The following is a 20562-nucleotide window of genomic DNA, read 5'->3' as shown; positions in this document are numbered from 1 at the left end:
TGTCAGTAGCGCTCGGGAAATTGTCGTCGTAACGAAAACGGTTTTCGTGGAAGTCAATCAAGGCGTTTCTATGGACACGCTATGGAAACACTTTGATTGACGTTTACCAAAACCCAGCCCTATTTTCGTGACGACAAATCATGGGATTTCACACGTGCTATCGACTAAGAATGTCAACAAAAACAATTGACATTCTTCTAATTTGCTTGCGTAACCACAAACAATGGTTGAAGTCGAAACTGGACTTGCTAAGATACTAAGTATAGACCTTTTCCGAACTGTCCCCTTAGTTCACGGCGCCGTCTTGAAAGGTAGCCGTGCCTTTGTATCGAAACAAGACGAAAGGTGAGCTTGGAATGATAAAGACATGTAAATAATTGCCCAAGTTGTTAAAAAAGTCTTCATCATTGCAAGCCCACCGTTCGTCTCCCTTCGCTGCAAAGGTATGGCTACCTTTCAAAATGGCGCAGGGAACTGTAATAGGGATTATTCACTCAAGTGACCACAAAACAATAGCTTGACTTGACGTGTAAAGACATTTACTGTATTTGATTAAGTCTAGCCTCGACTTTGAGTAATTGTTTTGCGGTCAGTTGAACGAAATATTCGGGAAAGGTTTGTTAGATTATCCGCGGCCGGACTATAAGGTGTGATTATATTTTGACTATAAGCTACTATTCTTCGTTTGTACGTTCCACAATGCACTTCGGTTTTGGAATGCACTATTCAGTGTGCAGCATCCAGTGTTCAACCTTTTTCGAAATAGCTGTATAACAATGTTGTATAACTAAGTCATCTAGATCTCCCTGATCTTTCAGTCTCAGCATCTATGTTGTATGTTTTACATATCTAAATATTCCAGAGAATGGGTATAGTACTATACATTTGAGCCGCCCATGTATAGCCTGCTGCGCAGTAGCTTTGAGGCGCTTCCGGTTTCCGTCACTCCCCCTATCTCGTACCCAGAGCCTTTTTCTGGCCTGCAGCGAAGAACGAGCATTCTGGCACAATCCTTGTTTTTTTGTTGTTTTTTTTCTTTTTTTTGAGACCAGGATTTCTTGGATTTCCGGTATAAGAGCGCATACTTTCAAAGACATTTGGCAATAAAAAAATATGTTCCCGTTTTCCGTAATTTTTATTTTGATCGGAGGTAAAATTAGAACTCTGTTTAAAAGCATGATTTTCATTGATTATATTTCACTTCCGGAAAATTGCACATTCACCAAACAGAGCCGCGTTCTTCGCCGCAGGCCAGAAGAAACGAAGGATCTGGGTACGAGATTGTCATTCCCTCTTATAAGGTTTTCGCTTATAACGACCAATGCAGTACTAGTGTAGAATTGACGGGAAACGTCGAGCCAAAAAGCGCACTTTTTTCCAACTCAAGGTGCATTTCGCCACTCTTTTCGTATGGTATCGTATGTTTTCTGAGGTCTTACTGAATGGTCTTGTACCTTGGTACTGGTACTGTCAATCCGTTACATCGCTAGAACATGTGGAAAGACAGGTACTTGGACATTTCATTCAAAAAATCGTTTACTAGTTTTCATTTTAATAAGTATCAAAGAATACCGACATGAAATTGAACACCACGTGGAATGTGACCCATTCATGAATAAAACAATAATGTCACAGGTTCCTTATTTGCCATCATCCAAAAAACGCAACTCGCTGAATTTTAGTCTCTGAAAACTTTGTTCGTGGTATATATGAATGAAAAAACGCACTCGTTTGGGATTGTCAGGCATGAAGATTTAGAATCATTTTATCAATCATGATTACAAGAGGTGCTGGTTTCTTCCTGGTCGTGTTTGTTGTCTTGTTTTGTTCAGTGGGGTCTAGAGGTAAGTAAACAAGTTCTCTGATGGGATCAAAGATCATGATCTTATTTTTGTTCATCTTTTATGAGTATATTGCTATGATATTTTGAGTTCCGTTATATAAGTCTGTGTTTTGTTCAATATTAGGAATGAGTCTATACTGTTATGATCTTTCGTATTAGATTAGTGTAGGCCATACTATTTTCTCAGACGACTGCATATTAGAGTTGACTAAACTATTCGATGTTTTCTAAGGTCCTTCAACATTTATTTCAAACTTAATACAGCTTAAAAGAATTGTTATTGCATTGAAAACCTACATTAAATTGCAAGATAATTTGCTGACACGCCACGCCATCAAACGATACAGGTGTCAGATACTTCCACCGATTGGAGAGATGAGATAATACAAGAAAATAAATTTGTCCTATTTATACAAATTGTGAATCACTAGATTGATTCCATTTCACCCATGAAACAGAGATTCCATAGTCAGGCATTCATGATCAATAGGCAAATGAACCCAAAGAGGGAAAATACTAAAACTAATATCTAATTTACCGCGTCGTGATGCTACAGGGAGTCCTCGTTGACAGAGAGTCTCCCGTCTCTCTAGCCGACACACTCAACACTTTCCATCGCTACACAACTCAGATACTTTATAATTTAATAAGGATTAAAGAATCACTCTGTTTTAGGAATATATCATAATCAATTTTCCTTTCCATAATTTGCTAATTTTGAATATATTTTGAATATTGGTTTTTAAGACCGTGGCAACGTTGATTGACATGGTAGCAAAGTAACATGTGGCGTATTGTTTTCTTGTGACATTTTTATCCTTCGTGTTTGTACTGACGAACATTTTTTGTTTTAAACTGCATCCCATTTAATCTCAGAAATATTATGTTGTTGTAACCATGCTCGCGGGGTTTTATTTGGGAACTGAGAGTTCGAATCAGAACGGAATTGTTAATAAATTAAATTCTAATGGTTTTTTCTTTCCCGCCAAAACCCATCGCAATGCTGTCATACCCGGAAGTGTGCGTCTCGAGCTCCGATTTCAACGGAATATATTTTCAAGCGAGACTAAAATGGTTAGCACTCTTTCACATGGGCCAAACGGACCTTTGAGCGTCAAACAATATAAAACAAAATTATTGTGTTACTGTCTCGTTCTATTATTTTATAATCCAATAGTGTCCCTTTGGCCCTTGTGAACGAGTGCTAACTGACTAAAGTCATGTATAATTGCCATTTTTGCAGATGTGCACAAGTCCAAACAGCATAGGAGGAGTCTGAATCAGATAAGAACAAAGCTCAACGGTCATGTTGGTGAGAAAACTGTGCGCTATAACTATTATGGCGGGAAGAAGAGAACGTTCCTACCTATTGATAAAATCAATATCAAAAAACTCTTTGGCCAATCTCAACTTTTGAGTAAGAGAAAAAAACAAAAAAATTTCGAGAAGAAAAGCGATTTTTTCATACTGCACCCGGGCAACAACAAACTAAAACATCACAGTACAATTAAGACTGGAAAAGGCAATGGGACGCAATCATGGAAAAAACTCATTGAAAAAGCGTTCAGGAAAGATAGCTTGGCTGATTTGCTGCAAGCGTTCGAGAAAACAAATACAAGTCTGCAGTACAAGAGGAGTAATAAAACTGGGGTCTCCTCAAATAAAACTCGTGATAATAAGACAGAAAACCCGAAAGCCTTGTTGCATGAGGTACTGGAAAACGCTGATCAAAAACAATCAAGCGATGAAAAGATCGCAGCCGAGGAAATCAAACTGGGTCTGGGGAAAATAGTATCACAACTCCAAAAAGTATTGAAACAAGACTCGGTTTTTTTGAAGAATACTACGAAGCCAAAGCAGACGAAGAAGGTTGATCTGAAGAAGTTGGTAGCAGATATGAGAGCTAAAGACAACAATAAGGAAGATAATGATGAGAGCATTTCGCTGAGTCCACAGCAGAAGCTCAAAGTATCCGACTTGAAAATCTCAAAAGATTTGAACTTGGATGGAAAATCGGAAGAACAAAATGGGAATCAAGGAATGGGAATGAATAAGTGGAGTGGGATGAATATGATGAATGGAATGAATGGGGTAAATGGGATGAATGGGATGAATTTTATGAGCGGAATGAATGGGATGAATCGGTTGAATGGGATGAACCAAATGAATGGAATGAATGGCATGAATGCTATGAATGGCGTGAATGGCATGAATGGCATGAATGCCATGAACCAAATGAATGGGATGAATAGAATGAATGGTATGAATGGGATAGATCCAGCGAATGGGATGGCTATCCCAAGTGCGATGAATGGAATGAATGGAATAAGCGCTATGAATGGTATCCCTACCATGAAAGGGTTTAATGGAATGGGTGGGATAAACGGATTTAATGGAATGAATGGAAGGAATGCTAACCCTGCTATGTTCATGAATAATGTACCTCGAATGAGCGACTTAAACAGCGATGTACCAGATCGCACAGAAATACAAAAGATAATGTACAGTCGTTTCAATGGAGACCAATTGGATTTTAACAATTGGCCTTCAGACAAGACGGATATTTATCGGCCGCCATTAGAAAGCTTCGAAGATGAACAACAAGAACCACAAGAATTCTCTCAATTTCACCACTACCGGCGACATCGGGCTCGTGAGCCATACGAAGAAGAAGATGCTGAGGACATGAGGCATGTTGCACCAAGATATCGTGATGAGGAAGAGGATGCAGAAGATGAAGACAGGCCACAACAACAAGAATATGAGGATGCTGAGGAACGTGCTACTATCACTGGACATATACATCTTAGAAAACATCGATTACATCATGATCCAACGCAAAGGAAATCTGTAATCAAACGCCCAGTATATAATACCGAAACCAAGGTGGCAAATATCAAGAATAAAATGGCCTTTGTTAGAAAGGGTTATCAGAAAACAGAAAAACATGCCACAGCTTCTGGAAAAAATACAGTAAAGTAGATGTGTAATAAACAAAAATACTATATTTGAATATTAAAGAAAATAGCAATAGTATAAAAAAGAGCCAGATTTAAACTATGTATATAAAAAGGACTAGCAACAATCTAAACCATAAAAGAATCATAGAAAACTTAAGTGTTGTAGTGGCAAAAAAATAGGCTTGGCAACCATTTTCAACAATTCGGAAGGTATTTGGAAACAAAATTAAGCTCAAATTTGGAGCGTAATCTTTAATTGTCGAAAGTAATTAGGGTATAAAGATGTTTATTTTAAAAAAGCACGCTCGACATACTTGTCATGTTAGTTAAATGATGCATTTTCGTATGACAGAAAGCTTTCGCTATATAAAGGATAATTCAAAGTAATAATTAACTTTAAAAGGCCATGAATAGCTGTTATTACGTACGGTTGCATGCAGATGAGATGCAAATGACCCATAATGCATGATATCGACCCGATAGGTTCAACTATGATAACAACTATTTCCCACGGTATGTGTCCCATATTTTCAAGCTTCGTTTTGGCCGGCAGGAGAGTTTGCAGCACGAACATAACGATAACTTGAGAGTTGAATGAGATCGTAAGACAGAAATACCACAAATAAAAAACATAGTTATTAAAAAAAAAAAAAAAGGTTGATGAAGGTATTTATTTGCATGCTGAATGTTGCAGGTTTTATATGATTCGTTGGCGGCCACGTTTTGGGAAATGATATTCTTACGTGTAAAATGACTGTATTTTACATGCCCTCGGATCATCATGCAAAACATCTATTTGGTATCTCCAACGATATCGTTTATAGCAATATTTCACATTTTCACCTCTAGCCACTCTATCTATAGTTGAATGGTGTTCCTGATTCTTGAGTTCCATGCAACACCAAAGCAACCAGGCCGTTCGTTACGTTACTTCATTATTGAGAGGGCTTCACTAACGTTCAATTTTACCGATTCGACCACGACCGATGAAAAAAATGGCCATAATAAATGGTGAAATTGTTAGGTTAGCTACTAAAACAGTGTGGCGATGTACGGCGTTGCAAGGCAAGTTCCTCGACTAATAAGAACGTAAGAATTAAAAAAAGAAATGTGGTTTCTTCAACTTGATGGTCTTTGTGAAATTCTTTAAGGTTTGAACACTGAAGCAGCACGCTGCAATCCCTGATGGTGAAACGTGCCTTCCTCGCTCAGAAATATCAGATTAAAGTTCCACCATATTACAGACGGGCCGCAATTATTACTTGAAAGGGCATCTGAAGTTAAACTTTGTCAAATGGCATTGTTATTATATCATCTTTTCATATGAAGGCTTCCCACTTGAAGATCAGTCGCTCCGTCAGCAAACCATTTCATTTTTGTCGAAGGCCAAAACAAGAGTAAACCAATGTGGTGTTTGGAAGATGGCAGTTGCTGTCAGATTTCTGATGCTATGTGCTTTTATTATGATCATCGATATTAGCAAAACAGGTGAGTTAGATTAAAAAAATCTAAGTTTTCCCTGATTCTGGTTCTAGTTACTGAGATATTATTTTCTCTCTGAACAAAATCAAGTAGTCTGTGAATAAATCAATCGTTTTATTCCTTTTTTCAGCCTTTTTCTGCGGCTCCTCCCAAAAACGTCGTAAAGCCCTGTTGGTGAAAAAGTGATCACAAACCTTCTCAGTTATATTTTTATTTTGCCCTAGCTACTTTCATTGTAAATTATTTTGTTCGCAATAATTCGTTATAAGTTCAAAATGCAAATCTTGCTTTTTGACGCACGTGCACAACTGACAAATACGGCCTATTTAATGCAAGTAAAATACTCACAGAAAAAACTGTCTGCAAGTAAGTTACGTTAACTTTGGTAATTTCGTGTTAATTTTTAAAATGTGAAATACTTTTATCAGTCATTTCCTTTTTTTTTTTTTTTTTACAATGATATGTTTTTAGCCTTACCCTCAGACAAGCTTGTCGTAGTCAAAGGTGGTCAATAGCAATAGGCGATAGGCAATAGGCGATAGGCAATAGGCGATAGGCAATAGGCGATAGGCAATAGGCGATAGGCAATAGGGGATAGGAAATAGGCGATAGGCAATAGGCGATAGGCAATAGGCGATAGGCAATAGGCGATAGGCAATAGGCGATAGGCAATAGGCGATAGGCAATAGGCGATAGGCAATAGGCGATAGGCAATAGGCGATAGGCAATAGGCGATAGGCAATAGGCGATAGGCAATAAGCAATGGGAGATAGGGAATCCAAAAATCAAGAATAGCTGAAATGACTTGCAATGAGATATACAGTGTGTTTGCAGCCAAAGAAAAGGGTCATTCTAAAGGTTTCGATTACTCGCATCTATTGGTATGCACATAATTCCATTCCGCGTCTTGGTATGACCTATCTCCTATCGAAAACTTCTCTGACTTCCACAACCTTTCGTAATTTGATTAATAAACTTTCGATCAGTTGCCAATTAAACCTATAACATATCTTATTTCTAGCTTCAGGAGTAAAGGAATCGAAGTCAAAACATCATAGCAAATTCGTGCACCATTTGAAAAAGCCAAAGTTAGGCCATCAAATGCCAGAACAAAAAAGCTCCATTAGAAACCCCAGGTTGGCGTTTGAAGAAACTTCAACGGAGTTGATCAAATCAAAGCTGGATAAATCTTTGGGAGTTCTAGGACCGTGGAAACAAAATGCTGGTGATCTTTACATTGGAAACATAGGTCTGAAGGGACAAGAGGGACTATTAAACCAACCAGCCCATCCAGTGATGCGTGTCAATGGATACCCCATCAACCCTAAAGGGTCCATGTCTTTGACCCAAATGATAGATGGCACTCTTGATAATGATTTAGACCTTCAGCAGATCGTAGGTCAGATGAGGTACCCTTCAAGACATTTGAAAGGTCAATGGTTTGGAGGTATGGCACCTCAGGCGATGGGCTTGGGCTCGTCACGTGGTATGGCGCAAGGGATGATGGGAAAAATGATGTTTGGTAACATGATTGGTGGACACAAGAGAGACACGCAACATGGTAGGAAGCTAAGGAATATACCAAAAGGCAACCTTTTTATGAATATGCCATCACGTAGTAACACACTTGGAGTTCTGGGTAGGATGATGATTCAACGCAATGCTGCTCTACACAATTATAATAGAAGAAAACCAAAGCAAAAGATATTTATGACAAAAAGGAACAAGAAACCAGCAAGCAAAACTTATCCTTGAAAATAAGGAATTTTTCTTCTATTTTAAGAAGGAAAGAGACTGTCTGAATCGAATGATATTACATTTATAGTTGGCATATTAAATGATCCTTTGTATTCAGATAAAAAAATAAAAACGTATACAATTTTTTTACACTGTAATACATTCTTTGTTGATTACTCTAACTCCTATTTTTTTCTTAAAAAACCCACAATTTTTATGTACATTTACACAAGCCTGTCTGAGATTCAATATGTTAGGTAACTTATTTTCTAGTGTATAATCCTTCTCTTTGTTGCACTAGTGGTTCTTTGGTCAGCAAGGGGTCATGTGGAATGATCTTTTACTTGAATCTAAAATTTTGGAGGTAATCAATTATTAAAGCAACGCAAACTAGCGTATGAAGATGACTTGATAAACGCAACTCCACCAGCACATTATCACTTATTGATAAACCTGTAAATCTATTTTGTTTTCTAAAACAATTTATCGTAGGAAATACCAATTTAAATGGACAATATTTTGTAAAAAAGGTAAGTGAAAAAATCCACATGAGTTTGTTTACTGTTTTTAGTACTTGGTATTAGTTTACTTTCTCATCGATGCTCATAAGGAATCAAGTGAAATGCAAACCCTTAAGTTCCTGAACTTTGACACGAAAGCTCTAACCTGTTTAACAAAGCGGTGCTAATAAAGCCAGAGTAGTCATAATAATATTGTCTTTTCGTAGAGATAGTTGTTTAGTTGCCTGAGAAATGTGAGCAAGTGTAAAGTAGAGTACAAGTCGGCCAACAGCTTTTGAAGTAGAAGACTGGCGTTTGAAGTGCCCTGGAATTAATGGGCAAAACGTACTTCTTCAACGTGAACGCAATTTTAAATTTGTTCATAGTCAAACTGCAGGGCCAACGTCTTTCTAGAGTTTTCCTATGAACTATTTGCAATCTTTGCTATCTGAAACGCTGAAAATTAGATTTCGTAATACCTCAGTTAGTCAGGTTTTGATAAACCAAGAATTCTATAGTACGACAACCTTTATTTTGAAATAGTTTGACGATTTTCTTTTGTGAAAGAATCCTAGAGTCAATATAATTCGATGTTGAATATGAAGTGCTCAAACACACGCATAATCATAAAGTTAATGTTGTTATTTAATATAAGGTACTTCTCATATTATACAGTTTCTCAAGCATTCAGGGCGAATTGTTTGTTCTCGAAGACATGCATTGTGCTGCATTCTTCTCCACTTGCACGATAGACTTGATGGTCCCAACCAACCTCGTCAGTCATAGACACTACCTCCTTCGTGCCTCATGCAAGCAGTTTCAGAACCCTTTATTTTGAAACAGCTTTTAGACCCAAGGGTTGTTGATGACGGACGGGGTGGTTGATGACGGACGGGGTGGTTGATGACGGACGGGGTGGTTGATGACGGACGGGGTGGCTATTATGCCCTGAGTGGATGTTAAATAAATTGCCATGATTCTTTAACTCAAGCTTTTTCGATATTAATTTTCATTTTGTTTTAATAATTTTTCTTTGAAGGTTCAGTAAAGCATGTCAGGGTGATGCAACTGTATGATTTGGGCTGACTGTAAATGATGAATTGTAAATTAACCGTGCTGTGTATACTTCTTCTGATAAACCTGGTTTCCTCAACTCATAAGAGAGGTTTGTCATAGTTTAATGAATTAAACTGAAATGAGGCAAGGGGCGTTGTAAAAGGCTACCTTGAGAAGAAAGGGCTGGACAAGATATGATATTAAATGATGGTCATAAAACCGTCAACCAGTTTTTAAAGAACGAATTCTATTTGGCAACTGGTGCAAAAAAATATAAATATATTATAACATCAATGATGCTAGCGCTGTCGCAACTGAACATGTTGTGAATGCTTCTTAATTCGAAAAAAAAAACCCAAAAACAACAACAAAAAAAAAAAGAAACAAAAACAGATCATGATATCATCAATTTATAATTAGTGTTTCTAATTTTAAATCTTTTCTCAGGTTTTCACAAAAATAGCCATAAAGTAACAAACCGTCGTCAACAAATTTTTGGACAAAACAGCGGCAACCCACCGGTGCCACCCATTGGCAAAGAATTGCAAAATCAGCTCAGGGAGCAAGTCAATGAAGATTCAAGACTAGTTGAAGTTTCACCGACCAACGCAGACGCTCTGAATGGCTTTACTGGTGCAGGTATTGGTTTGCCCTTTGGGACACCTAATCGTAGAATTGACAAAAACCCACTCATTGGTGCTAATGGCTTGACAAAAAATTCCCTTGCGGACATCATGTTTGGAAACTTAAAAGGACTGGTTAAACCTAACAGTGGAAACCAAATGATGTCTTATAATGAGTTACAGTCAGATTCCATCCAAGGTGGAGACATGAGGCAAATGGTTGGGGGACAAATGGAAGAGATGAATAATGGAGGAACGAATGAGATGGGAAATATTTTAAGCAATGCTCAGCCTATGAATCTAAATGCCTTGTCTGCAATGAATAATCTTGCTGGATCTCAAGGTCTAAATGCATTTGGTGCACGACATGGAGCTTTGGGCAATATGATGAATGCTGGTAACATGAATAACGGAAACATGAACTTTGGTAACATGAATGGAGGAAGTTTGACATCCATGGGTATTAACGGCATGAACCCCAATTTACTCGGAAACCCAGCACTTGGCGTCAATAGTTTTGGGGGTCCATTGCAACCCAATCCTGCACTGGGTGTCCAAATGATGTCTCAGCTGAGTAACATGAACGAACAGCAAAACGATTGGCTAGGAAAACACCACAAGCGACATCACAAACACAAAAAACATCACAAAAAAACCACAACTAAACTTCTTTTGAAGTTACTGGTGGATAAACTACGAGACATTTACGAGCTGGATCAAATGAATGCAGTTAATAAGAAAATGGATTCCTCAACGGTTGGTAAAATTGGGTTGACGTTAGATGACTTGGGTGTCCCTAAAGGTGACGTACACCATGGGAAAGGGAACGAGACGGATTCTACTCTAGGTGGATTCAAAACTAAGCTTTCGTTTCCAGTAACAATATCTGACAGCAAAGCGACAGAAGAATTGCATTTGACGGATGAAGCCAGTCGGAAGAACTTTGAAGGTAAAATTCCTGCAGACGACGATGATGCCAAGATACAAAAAATACTTTCCGGTCTAGGCATCAAAGAAGGAGTTGACACTGTAAAGAAAACAAATACCAACGATTCTGCTGATAACCTTTTGAAAGACATCCAAACAGCAACGGACCTAGACACCAAAGCTAAGGCAATCACCTCATCTTTTACTCCAGTAATCAAAGGTCAAGAAGTTCAGAATGAAAATGCAAAATCTAGAGACAACATTGAGGAAGTAAAGATGGATGACATGGGGAGTATATCAGAGTTTCACAAAATAAATATGAGTAATGATAATGGTGATGTAATCTCTCCTATTTCTGGTGTCAAATCAGATATTTCCCCTTCAGAGATCGCAAACTTCAGGGATCCACAGCAAGGAGAAGTCACAGCCCCTGAAATATTTTCGGTGTCTTCTTTATTGAACAATGGCATTGTAAACCAGCGAGAATCCACCTTTTTCAAAGATGTCACTGAAGAATCAGCTATTCATGACAAAAATTTGGAAATTCTGGGAATTGATGCGTCGAAGAAGACGGTGGCTTCTGGCTCATCAAACGAGAAGGTTCTCCCGTACGTTCCTTCTGATATAAACACTGATCAAGCAGATTTAAAAAGCCTTACTGACACGATGGCACATGATGTAAAGACAAAAGTTAAAGATGGAGAGGACTATGTGAAAGCTGCTAGAGTGCTTGGCGCTGTTTTCAAGAAAGTCAAAGATCCTGTTGCAAAACAAAGTATCGAAACCGCGATTAAAGCAATGTTAAAGGTTATGAAAAATGTAGCTAAAGAAAATAATAATTCTTCCAAAAAGCATCAGCTGCCATCGGATGATGATGAGAAACTTGTCGAACAACTTCAGCGACTCCATGGAATTTTTAATAAGATGAAAGGAAGTATGCTAACAACGAATAAAGAAAAACGATCAAACCACATAAAAAAGGACAAAAACAGTCATATACGTTTGTTCAACGTAGTTCGGCATAAAAGTTTCCAATCAAAATTAAACAGAAAAATAACCTAATCAAAGCTGTAACGGATATTTTAAAGGCTATTTTGTTTGTATGAGCTAAATTATTTGCTTGTTAATTAAAAATGAATAAATAAACACATTTTCTTGTTCATTGCAAGCCTCATTATATGCCTAACATTTTCATAAATCGGCCTCTAACTAGGAATAAATAATGTATACTTCTGATCGCTTCATGCTAGACCATTCTTCCCCATATGCCACTCTATCTAAACCAATGACCAAGGTCCCTACTACAACCGAAACCCAAAACATTATGTCCAATATCTTCTTACGAAGATGTAGGGTCGCAGCATTGGTAGCACTGCAGTTATATTGGCTTGAAGATTGATTTAAAAATTAATCTCACCCATTTTATATTGAGGGCTTCATATCACTTGATTGAAGAAAACTTTTAAAATATTGAATCGCTTTAAAACAGACTGAAGTTATCGTTGCCCATGCATTATCGAATAAACGATATTCATCTCTTTTGATTCTAAATATATTAAATTATGCTCGTAGAAAACAACACTGCTAAATTCCGATTTACTGATAATAAATATTACTTCATTATGGTTTTGCAGTATATTTTCTTCCACCTTTCTCTATATTGTTGTGGTGTTGTACATGTATTTTTATATGTACATGTACTAGAGTTTAAATCTAATGTACTAGATCTTAACACATGGCAAACGAAACTCACTTCCATTTCTTGTGTTATAACCATGCTCGTTTAGCTTGACAGCGCCCTTGCGACAAGTTCTCCACCTCCCTCTCATTATTATCAATTGCACTATAAGCAGTAAACATGTAACGATGTAATTGGTCATCAGCTAGAGATGGCAGTAAACACGGTGAAATACAACAAGTACATTTTTAAAGTTGTGCTATACAACTGCATGCTATGTCTCAAGAAAGACTCAAGCGACTGCTGAAACGAAAGAAGAAAGGATGAAATTTTTTTTTTTCTTACTTCGAATGGCACATGGAGTCAGTTGGCCTAATCCAAGGTCCAATGTAAACTTTTCAGTATGCCACATTTATAGTCACTAAACAATATAGAAAAAACTAAGCAAACTAGCTGTAGTTTTTGGTCACAAATTTAAATTGGCAAAGGAAAATGATATCCTTATATTGTTTTGAAGGAACAGTGCTTGAACAACACATAGGCAAACATAAGTGACGTCAGGCAAACCCAGATAAGGTCTTACTAGTTAATAGTTGATAAATTACGCAGCTCCGAAACTCCCTTGCTCTGTTATCAAAGTCATTTTGTTCGGACTCACTTTAAAATCTTTTGAAGATTGATAAATAACCTGTCAGTAAATTTATTGGCCAATTTATTGGTTGTGGTGTTTCCATTGACCATTGAGCAGGTCGTACTTATCGATATAACTGACAGCTGCTCTGAACTGTTGATCCGTAAAAACACTCACCTGCATAGAATATAACTTGGTTACAACTTGTTTTGTCAATGCACTGAAAATATATGTCTCAAACTGATAATAACACTTTTGCATGTTACTGTATTTTAGATTGCATTTGTTTTTCATTGTAAATAGGTAGTGACTTTAACAGAGCCCTTCCTAAAGTAGTCCTGTCAGCCCATTGATAAATCAAGGTGCATAACAAATAAGTTTCTTACATCATCGATAAGTAAGCAATCTTTCAATTCCTTCAATTCCAAACACGAAGTCTTTCTCGATCGAGAAAACATGAACTATTTTGCTATTCAAAGTGGTTCGGAATTTTCGTTTGTTTCATCGGTGTTGTAACTAGGAGAAACAATCACATGTAGAGGCCCACATTCAAGTAAGTCAATAAAGTCTTTTTTTATTCTAAGTTAAATATAGAGGTCTTATCTATTGAAAGCTTTAAAGATAGTAATATCAGATGTTAAATCGATAAAAACATCACACTCAATATACCCACATTCATTATGAAAGTAGCTTCATTTTTTTATCACCGTTTCTGGCAGCGTAAAATGAGTAAAAAAACACTAGTTAAAGTCAATTGATATATTACAATTTGTATTACAGATAAAACTCCATACAAATGAAGACTTGGTTATTTTCTCTCCTTCTTTTAGTTCTTCTTTGTACTTGTATCAAAGGTAAGTCGATAAATGTAATTATTGAAGATACTGCGCTTTTGTAAATTTGTACAAATTGTATTCATTTTTAAATTCATTAAGGTTTGGAGATCAAGAATGGGAAAAGCAAGGCCAAGCAACATGAGCACAAGAACGAAACTTCTACTGAAAACGCCAAGCAAGCTGAGTTAAATAATAAATCAAAAATTCTGTCTATTGGACAATTTTCTTTAAAACTATCAACCAAGTCCAAACATACAAATGAACACAAAACTCCAAAACAAACGGAAAGAAAGTCAAGTGAAAAGGTTAAAAAATTGATGCACGAGCTGAGAAAGTGTATTAAAATAAAACATAAGCAGAAAGGCAAAACGTACGCTAAAAAAGCCATGATTTGGCCCAAGAAAATGTTGCCCACTCTTGAAAAGATGCTGCTTCATAAGATAAATGGAGGTGGTGTTGGACATTTTCCTGGAGATAACAATGGCGACAATGGATTCGAGAACTACGATAATCCTTCTGATAACTCTGATGAAAACCCCTTTTCTCCTACAACCTCAAGTACGTCAAGTTTTGGTAAAAACGATTTTTCTGACAATTGGGATAGTGTGAACCCTTCGCATCGTAAAGCAAAACTTCATGGAATGGACGTAGTGCCACTTTTAAAGATGCTCAAAGAAAAAGTTGGTGACACATCGTCTTTTGACTCCAATGCATTCACTGGGATGCCATCTAATCAAGGAGGAGGTAAATATCTAACCAAGTTATTGTTGAGTCAAGCTTTAGGTAAGCCTGATAAAGGTGACGTCATGAAAGACATGATGCAGGAGTTTTTCCTTGCCAATGGAAATGATAGAAACGGAGAAGAAGCACGTGAAGCTTTTAATGAACTTGTCGGACACAACAACCTAGTTGCACTCAACAGCCAAATGGAGGCAGAGAATTCTGATGTCAATGTTGGAGCCGGCACACAGGCACAAACAATTCCAAGTTTCGAATCTAGGGCAGGAGTTTTGCAAGCCCAGGAGCTACCGAATGGACAAATTGCTCCTTTAAATCAGCAAACAGTGGGTCAGAGGATGATGGCTAGCAGGCCTGCCATGCAAATGATGGTTGGGGCAGCCAATCCTACGACACGAATGTTGAATGACTTGCCAAATGCACAAAATGTACCAAATGTGCCAAATGTGCCAAATGTGCCAAGTATGCCAAACATGCCAAATGTACCAGACGTACCGCCAAATGTACCAAATGCGGTAAATGAGGACGTACAGAGACAGTTGTCGGCAAGAATTGAAGCAGAGCAGAATGCACAGTCAAGGCCAGTCCCTTTTGCAAAGAGCGACAGTCTTGTATTTGAAGCACAAGGAGAAAGCGCTGCAAGAGGGATCAGACCGCCTCCTTTCCAAGCTGCTGAAAGAGCCTATGAAGCAGAAAGAGTGATGAAACTTGGGGCCAACTACCAGTCATCCCCCATCCGTGATCCTCATAGATCTATTGTGAGTTCTGTACCACAAAGAGTTGAAATGGCAATGCGAGATGGGGAACAAAGTGTGATAGGAATGCAAGGTGAACGATTTGGCGATGAAGTGGCCGCATATTTCCCTAGTTATACTAAGCAGGAACTAGCTGCAAGACGAGATGCACTGCCTTCTAGTCATAAACATAAGACTACTAAATCTCCTATGCGATCCAAGGATTTACCGATACCAAACAAGACTAAAAGCAAGACATAAAAAAACTTAATTTCAGTCAGACATGGGCCTGATAAACATTGAAAATAGCGTATATACCTTTTGTAGTTTTAGCCGTCTCGAACACATTGTTTTCTACTAACGACTATAAAAAGAAAACGAAAATCCATTCATGAAATCTAAAAATAGTCAGTAAAATTGGATCAGGCTTAGCCATCTCATGGATCAAAAATACTGTTCCCTAATTACAAATTAAATGTACCACTTTAGTCTAATTATTTAATTACATGAACAAACTCAATCATTCTTTGCAATTGTAAGAATACCCATTGCGCATGCTTGCTAATCGATACGCCTTTTTCTCAAGCAGAGATGGTTTGTATATGATTGTGCAGCTTTCAGGTATATCCATCTTTTCTCATTTGTCCAAATGTTTTAAAATTATTTTGAATGGAAGGCTACGTTAACAGGAAAACGCATAAGAAATAATACTGTTTCTTTAGGAAATTGTAGATTTCATTTGTGTTCTTGCATCCCAGATCAATTTTGAAAGGGGTCTATCGGGGGTGTAGTTTGTACGAAAGCTCAAGGCATTATATACAAATCTTGTACCTTTTTGAGAAAAGACCTGGATAAAAGATTTTCTTATTTTGATAAATGATTGTATTGTTACCAAAATCAGCATAAGACATAAATAGCTGCTACATTACAACCTGTAATTAAATATTTGTTGTTGTTGTTGTCATGTAATTTAGGTAAACGGGTTAAATCTGTGCAAATTATCGACCCGTATCGTTGAATATCATTCTATTTATCGTTAGAGACGGGGTGAGGCCAAGTGGTTGACTTGCTCGGCTGAACTCATCATCAACTAATCGAAGCTGTGTTTGAAAGTTAAAATTACAAAGTTTCCCAAAACGCTATACGTTCAATTCGTACTAACTACACAAAACCAGCAAACCCTTTTGCTCTCAAATTCCATTTGTAATGTCACACTTTTAAGATTATAACTGTAATATTAGTTATCAGTTCGCTTTTAGGCACCGTTTACACGAAGCCGGATATTTTTTCATGCGGGTAAAAAAATGTGCGTTTACATGCGGCTTCGTGTAAACGCTCATCGTTATCGCATCGTTTTCGACCGTTTACCCGAAAACGCTCCATCGTCTCGAAGACGCTCATAGGAGCTAAATGAGCATGCACATAGTTCCTGAGCCTGCGATCTCCTTTGTTTAGTGACGTCAGTGTTTACGAAAGTATCCGGCTTCGAGTGTTAACACTGAAACGTATAGCAAGCGTTTTCAAAAAAATCCGCTTTGAAAAGCGTTTTCGAAAATAGCCGGCTAAAGAACGTCTCCGTGAAAACGGTAGGCCTAAACGGATAAAAAAATATGCGTTTACAAAAATATCCGGAGTTAGATAAAGTGCACTGGGCTGGTCCAAAGACAAAACCGACACGTCGGATTAATATTAATGAATATTCTGAGCTCACGAAATCGATATGCAAGTCTGATTTCGCAAGGAGTCAAGGACGAAAAATATAATAACGATAGAAAATATTAGGCTATATTACTCTTTAAAAGACATCCAAATTAATAGAAAGGACTTTATTCTTAAAGATTCACTTTTCGCCTGCTTGGTATTGAAAACGTTAAACGAAGGTAAGTAGGTGCAAAATCAACGATACATCTAACGGCTTTTAAAGCCTTATGGTAAATAGAATAATATCAAATATTGTAAATGGTTTATATAAACTTACATGCAGTATTAAAGTTGAATAGTCACGATTTGTTTACTCATGAGTATCTGGGTTGCTTTTTCAATTTGTTTTACTTGCCAGGAAAGAGAGTAGATACCCACAAAACATGTTCCAATAAAAAATCAGCCATGAAACTCAAAAATGTCGTATTGTCTCTAAAACTCATAATAAACTTGCTAGTCCTTAGACCAATATTAGTCTTCTTAGTTTTATAAAAGTATTGCTTGTTTTGCACAGCAGATATCTAATCACAATTTTGATCCAAGCCCCTTTAAAAATCTCCGTCATAAGCTTTGCAACTTCAGAAAAGAAAACGCTGAAAATGCTGAGAAGAATCCAACGTAATGGCAATTTTTCTTAATGTGACAGAAGTTAAACTTAAATTTTAAATCAAATACTCTCACGAAATTTAATCTTTATAACTTTTGCGTGCATCTAACTTGTAGACATTTCCTTTTGGCTTCTTGTTTCTTCAGACATCACTATGAATGGAGCAAGGATGCTATTGCTATTTTGTTTAGTCATATCGACAGGTAAGGTCAATCCGTTCTAGCTATTAAATTGAAATTTATTAAAACAAGTCTTCTATCAATTCACGATAAATTGGGATCCATTCAAAAACTAGAAGCGTTTCTAGTTATTGCATTACGTTTCTACAACTGATTGCGGTTGAAAGCTTGTAAATTTTAAAAATAGTCTAAAGCCTGAAAGAAAGAAAAAGATCAATGTTTATGATGAATAGTGAGTAGTGGTTACAACGTGTGTGAGCTCAGTCAAAGAGAAAAGGATTGAAGTCATCTGAAAGGTTCCAACATCAGTGAGCGTCTAACATTTACTAAGCAAAGTGTCCCAATAACACTGCACATTTTCCACTTTGTAATTCAGAGATTTATTCAGGGTTTTTTTTTTCCATTTCCTACAGCAGTTAACATCATATATCGAATATTAAAAAAACGTTAACGTTTATTTCAGGTGGCTTACCTGCTTTGACGGATGCACGTCCAGGCACTAACCGTAACTATGGTATTATGGGACCAACTGGTGAAGAAGACAGCGAAAAATGGGCAAAGGAAAAAGACAATGCATTTAAAAAAGCAGAAAACGATTGGCTGCAACGAAGATTTAGTCGTAGCGAAAGCGGTAGTAAAGCAGAAGAAAGCGAATCAGGAAGTAACAGCTATAAACCCCAAACACCCTTTCAAATGTTGAAGAGTCGATTAAGCAGTTCAGATATCAAACAGGGCCACAAGAAGAACATGGGTCATGGTGTACATTCATATTCACAGATTAACACCACTGGAATCATCGATCAAGCAGTTGCTGAAACTATTAAAGAAAATACAACTGAACCTCCGCCAATGCCACCTACGATGGCCAAGACGACCAGCCCGATTGTGCCTTACCTGCAAGGTGAATCAGACAGTCAAAAAAAAAAAAAAAAAAAAAAAAAAAAGCCTACGAAGAACCTACGAAGCAGAACAATTGAAGAAATTTGGCGCCAACGCAAGGCCATTCCTCCTCGATCCATGACCCTTAGGGGCCCATTATAGCAAATAGCATTGCAAAATGGAGAAGTTAATGCGATAGGAATAAACATACGACAACTAAGGATCCCATGCGATCCAAGGATTTAACAAAATATCCAAAAGTAAAACATGAAGACCTCATGAAAAACGTTTTAGTCTGGCAAGTTTGATGAACATTAGACTAAATAGTGTAATAGGTTTGTATTAGTATTAGCCAGTTTCTCATTATAGATTGAACGCATTATTGTCTACTTTATAACGAATCCAAAATCCATTAATTAAATCCAAATATAGTACAGTAAAATTGAGGAAAAAAGAGGTGTCCCCTTATCTTGAGCGGTTACTGAACTGAGACTGACACAAAACGTGTCAGTTTTCGGACTGCTTTACGGTGCATTTGCTGCCACACAGTTTACAGTCAATCATGAGTAAGGTTAGTGGTGTGCTTCCAAGACCAGACCGTCCGTTGAACCAGCCTACAACACTCTTGCAAACAGATATAATATGCAGACATTATCACCTTTGCCTCGGCTGATAATGCCCTAGCATTAGAAGTGGCCGGAAAAAGAACATGTGTGAAAGCATATGTGACATTTTGAGGTCCAATCCTCCATCAAAGGATATGTTATCAGTCGACATTACAGTGAGACAGTCTTTTTATGTCACTTCCACCCCTGTTGATGTACAAAAAGTATCTTTGCTTTCCATTTCTTCCTTCCTATTTTACGTTCCGTTACCTTTTCTCTGAATGGATGTAAGAGTGTTCGTCCACACATGGAAGAAATTAGGACGAGGTTTTTGATGTCTTGCTTTTTCCTTGATTTCCTTGTAAATGCATTAATGCTTTGGCTAATTCAGTTAAAGAACAGCAATTAAAAATTGCTGTTAAAGAACAGCCTTCCCAACTCCCCAAAAAGAAACCAGGAAAAAAAAAAAAGGATAAAAGTACAACGTACAGCCGTCTTTCCAAGTTTAGAGCGGATGGGCTAGCATTATTTTATTCAATGAAAGCGAAGGCTGAGTAAGAATATTATTAAAACGAAACAATTTAAGTGTTATTGGTAAAGCAGAGCAAGCTACTATCAAAGATACATTAGATTTTAGAACAAAGCCCATCGTTTTGCATTACGGCTAACCTTGACGCAAATGGCGAAAATTGATATTGATTTACCAGACGTCCCAGTGATTTCGGGAAACGGCTAGCTGAGAGATTGAAAACTATTTGGCATCAGCCTTAGAAAACTGAAGACCGAACACAAAAACTTTAAATTTATGTGATTAAAAGCAGGTGAGGCCATGTGCTTCACTTGCTC

General features: G+C 37.4%; 5 protein-coding genes across 5 annotated transcripts in view; 4 read left to right on the top strand and 1 right to left on the bottom strand.

Annotated features, from left to right (window-relative positions):
• The window catches only part of LOC116294685 (uncharacterized), a 50456-nt gene that overhangs the window by 4044 nt on the left and 25850 nt on the right, over window positions 1-20562 (bottom strand). The gene's annotated exons all lie outside the window — the stretch shown is intronic.
• LOC116294682 (uncharacterized) lies at window positions 1635-5446 on the top strand. The gene is made up of 2 exons (XM_031702331.2): window positions 1635-1844; window positions 3087-5446. Exons 1-2 carry the CDS (start codon window positions 1775-1777, stop codon window positions 4823-4825), a joined length of 1809 nt encoding a protein of 602 aa, XP_031558191.2. The 5' UTR covers window positions 1635-1774; the 3' UTR covers window positions 4826-5446.
• LOC116294681 (uncharacterized) lies at window positions 8507-12226 on the top strand. The gene is made up of 3 exons (XM_031702330.2): window positions 8507-8552; window positions 9562-9687; window positions 10026-12226. The coding sequence occupies exons 2-3, from the start codon at window positions 9615-9617 to the stop codon at window positions 12188-12190; spliced, it is 2238 nt and encodes a 745-aa protein (XP_031558190.2). The 5' UTR covers window positions 8507-8552; window positions 9562-9614; the 3' UTR covers window positions 12191-12226.
• Window positions 13866-16671, top strand: LOC116294683 (uncharacterized). Its single transcript, XM_031702332.2, has 3 exons — window positions 13866-13990; window positions 14218-14291; window positions 14373-16671. The coding sequence occupies exons 2-3, from the start codon at window positions 14234-14236 to the stop codon at window positions 16004-16006; spliced, it is 1692 nt and encodes a 563-aa protein (XP_031558192.1). The 5' UTR covers window positions 13866-13990; window positions 14218-14233; the 3' UTR covers window positions 16007-16671.
• LOC116294684 (uncharacterized) lies at window positions 17001-19540 on the top strand. Its single transcript, XM_031702333.2, has 3 exons — window positions 17001-17625; window positions 18200-18256; window positions 18696-19540. Exons 2-3 carry the CDS (start codon window positions 18208-18210, stop codon window positions 19271-19273), a joined length of 627 nt encoding a protein of 208 aa, XP_031558193.2. The 5' UTR covers window positions 17001-17625; window positions 18200-18207; the 3' UTR covers window positions 19274-19540.

Source organism: Actinia tenebrosa, unplaced genomic scaffold (assembly GCF_029948245.1).
Source record: "Actinia tenebrosa isolate PJP-AT-01 unplaced genomic scaffold, QUT_ActTen_1.0 PGA_scaffold4__44_contigs__length_22323623, whole genome shotgun sequence".
Lineage (NCBI taxonomy): Eukaryota > Metazoa > Cnidaria > Anthozoa > Actiniaria > Actiniidae > Actinia > Actinia tenebrosa.
The sequence above is the reverse complement of the archived record's forward strand: the minus strand, read 5'-3'. Positions and strand labels throughout refer to the sequence as shown.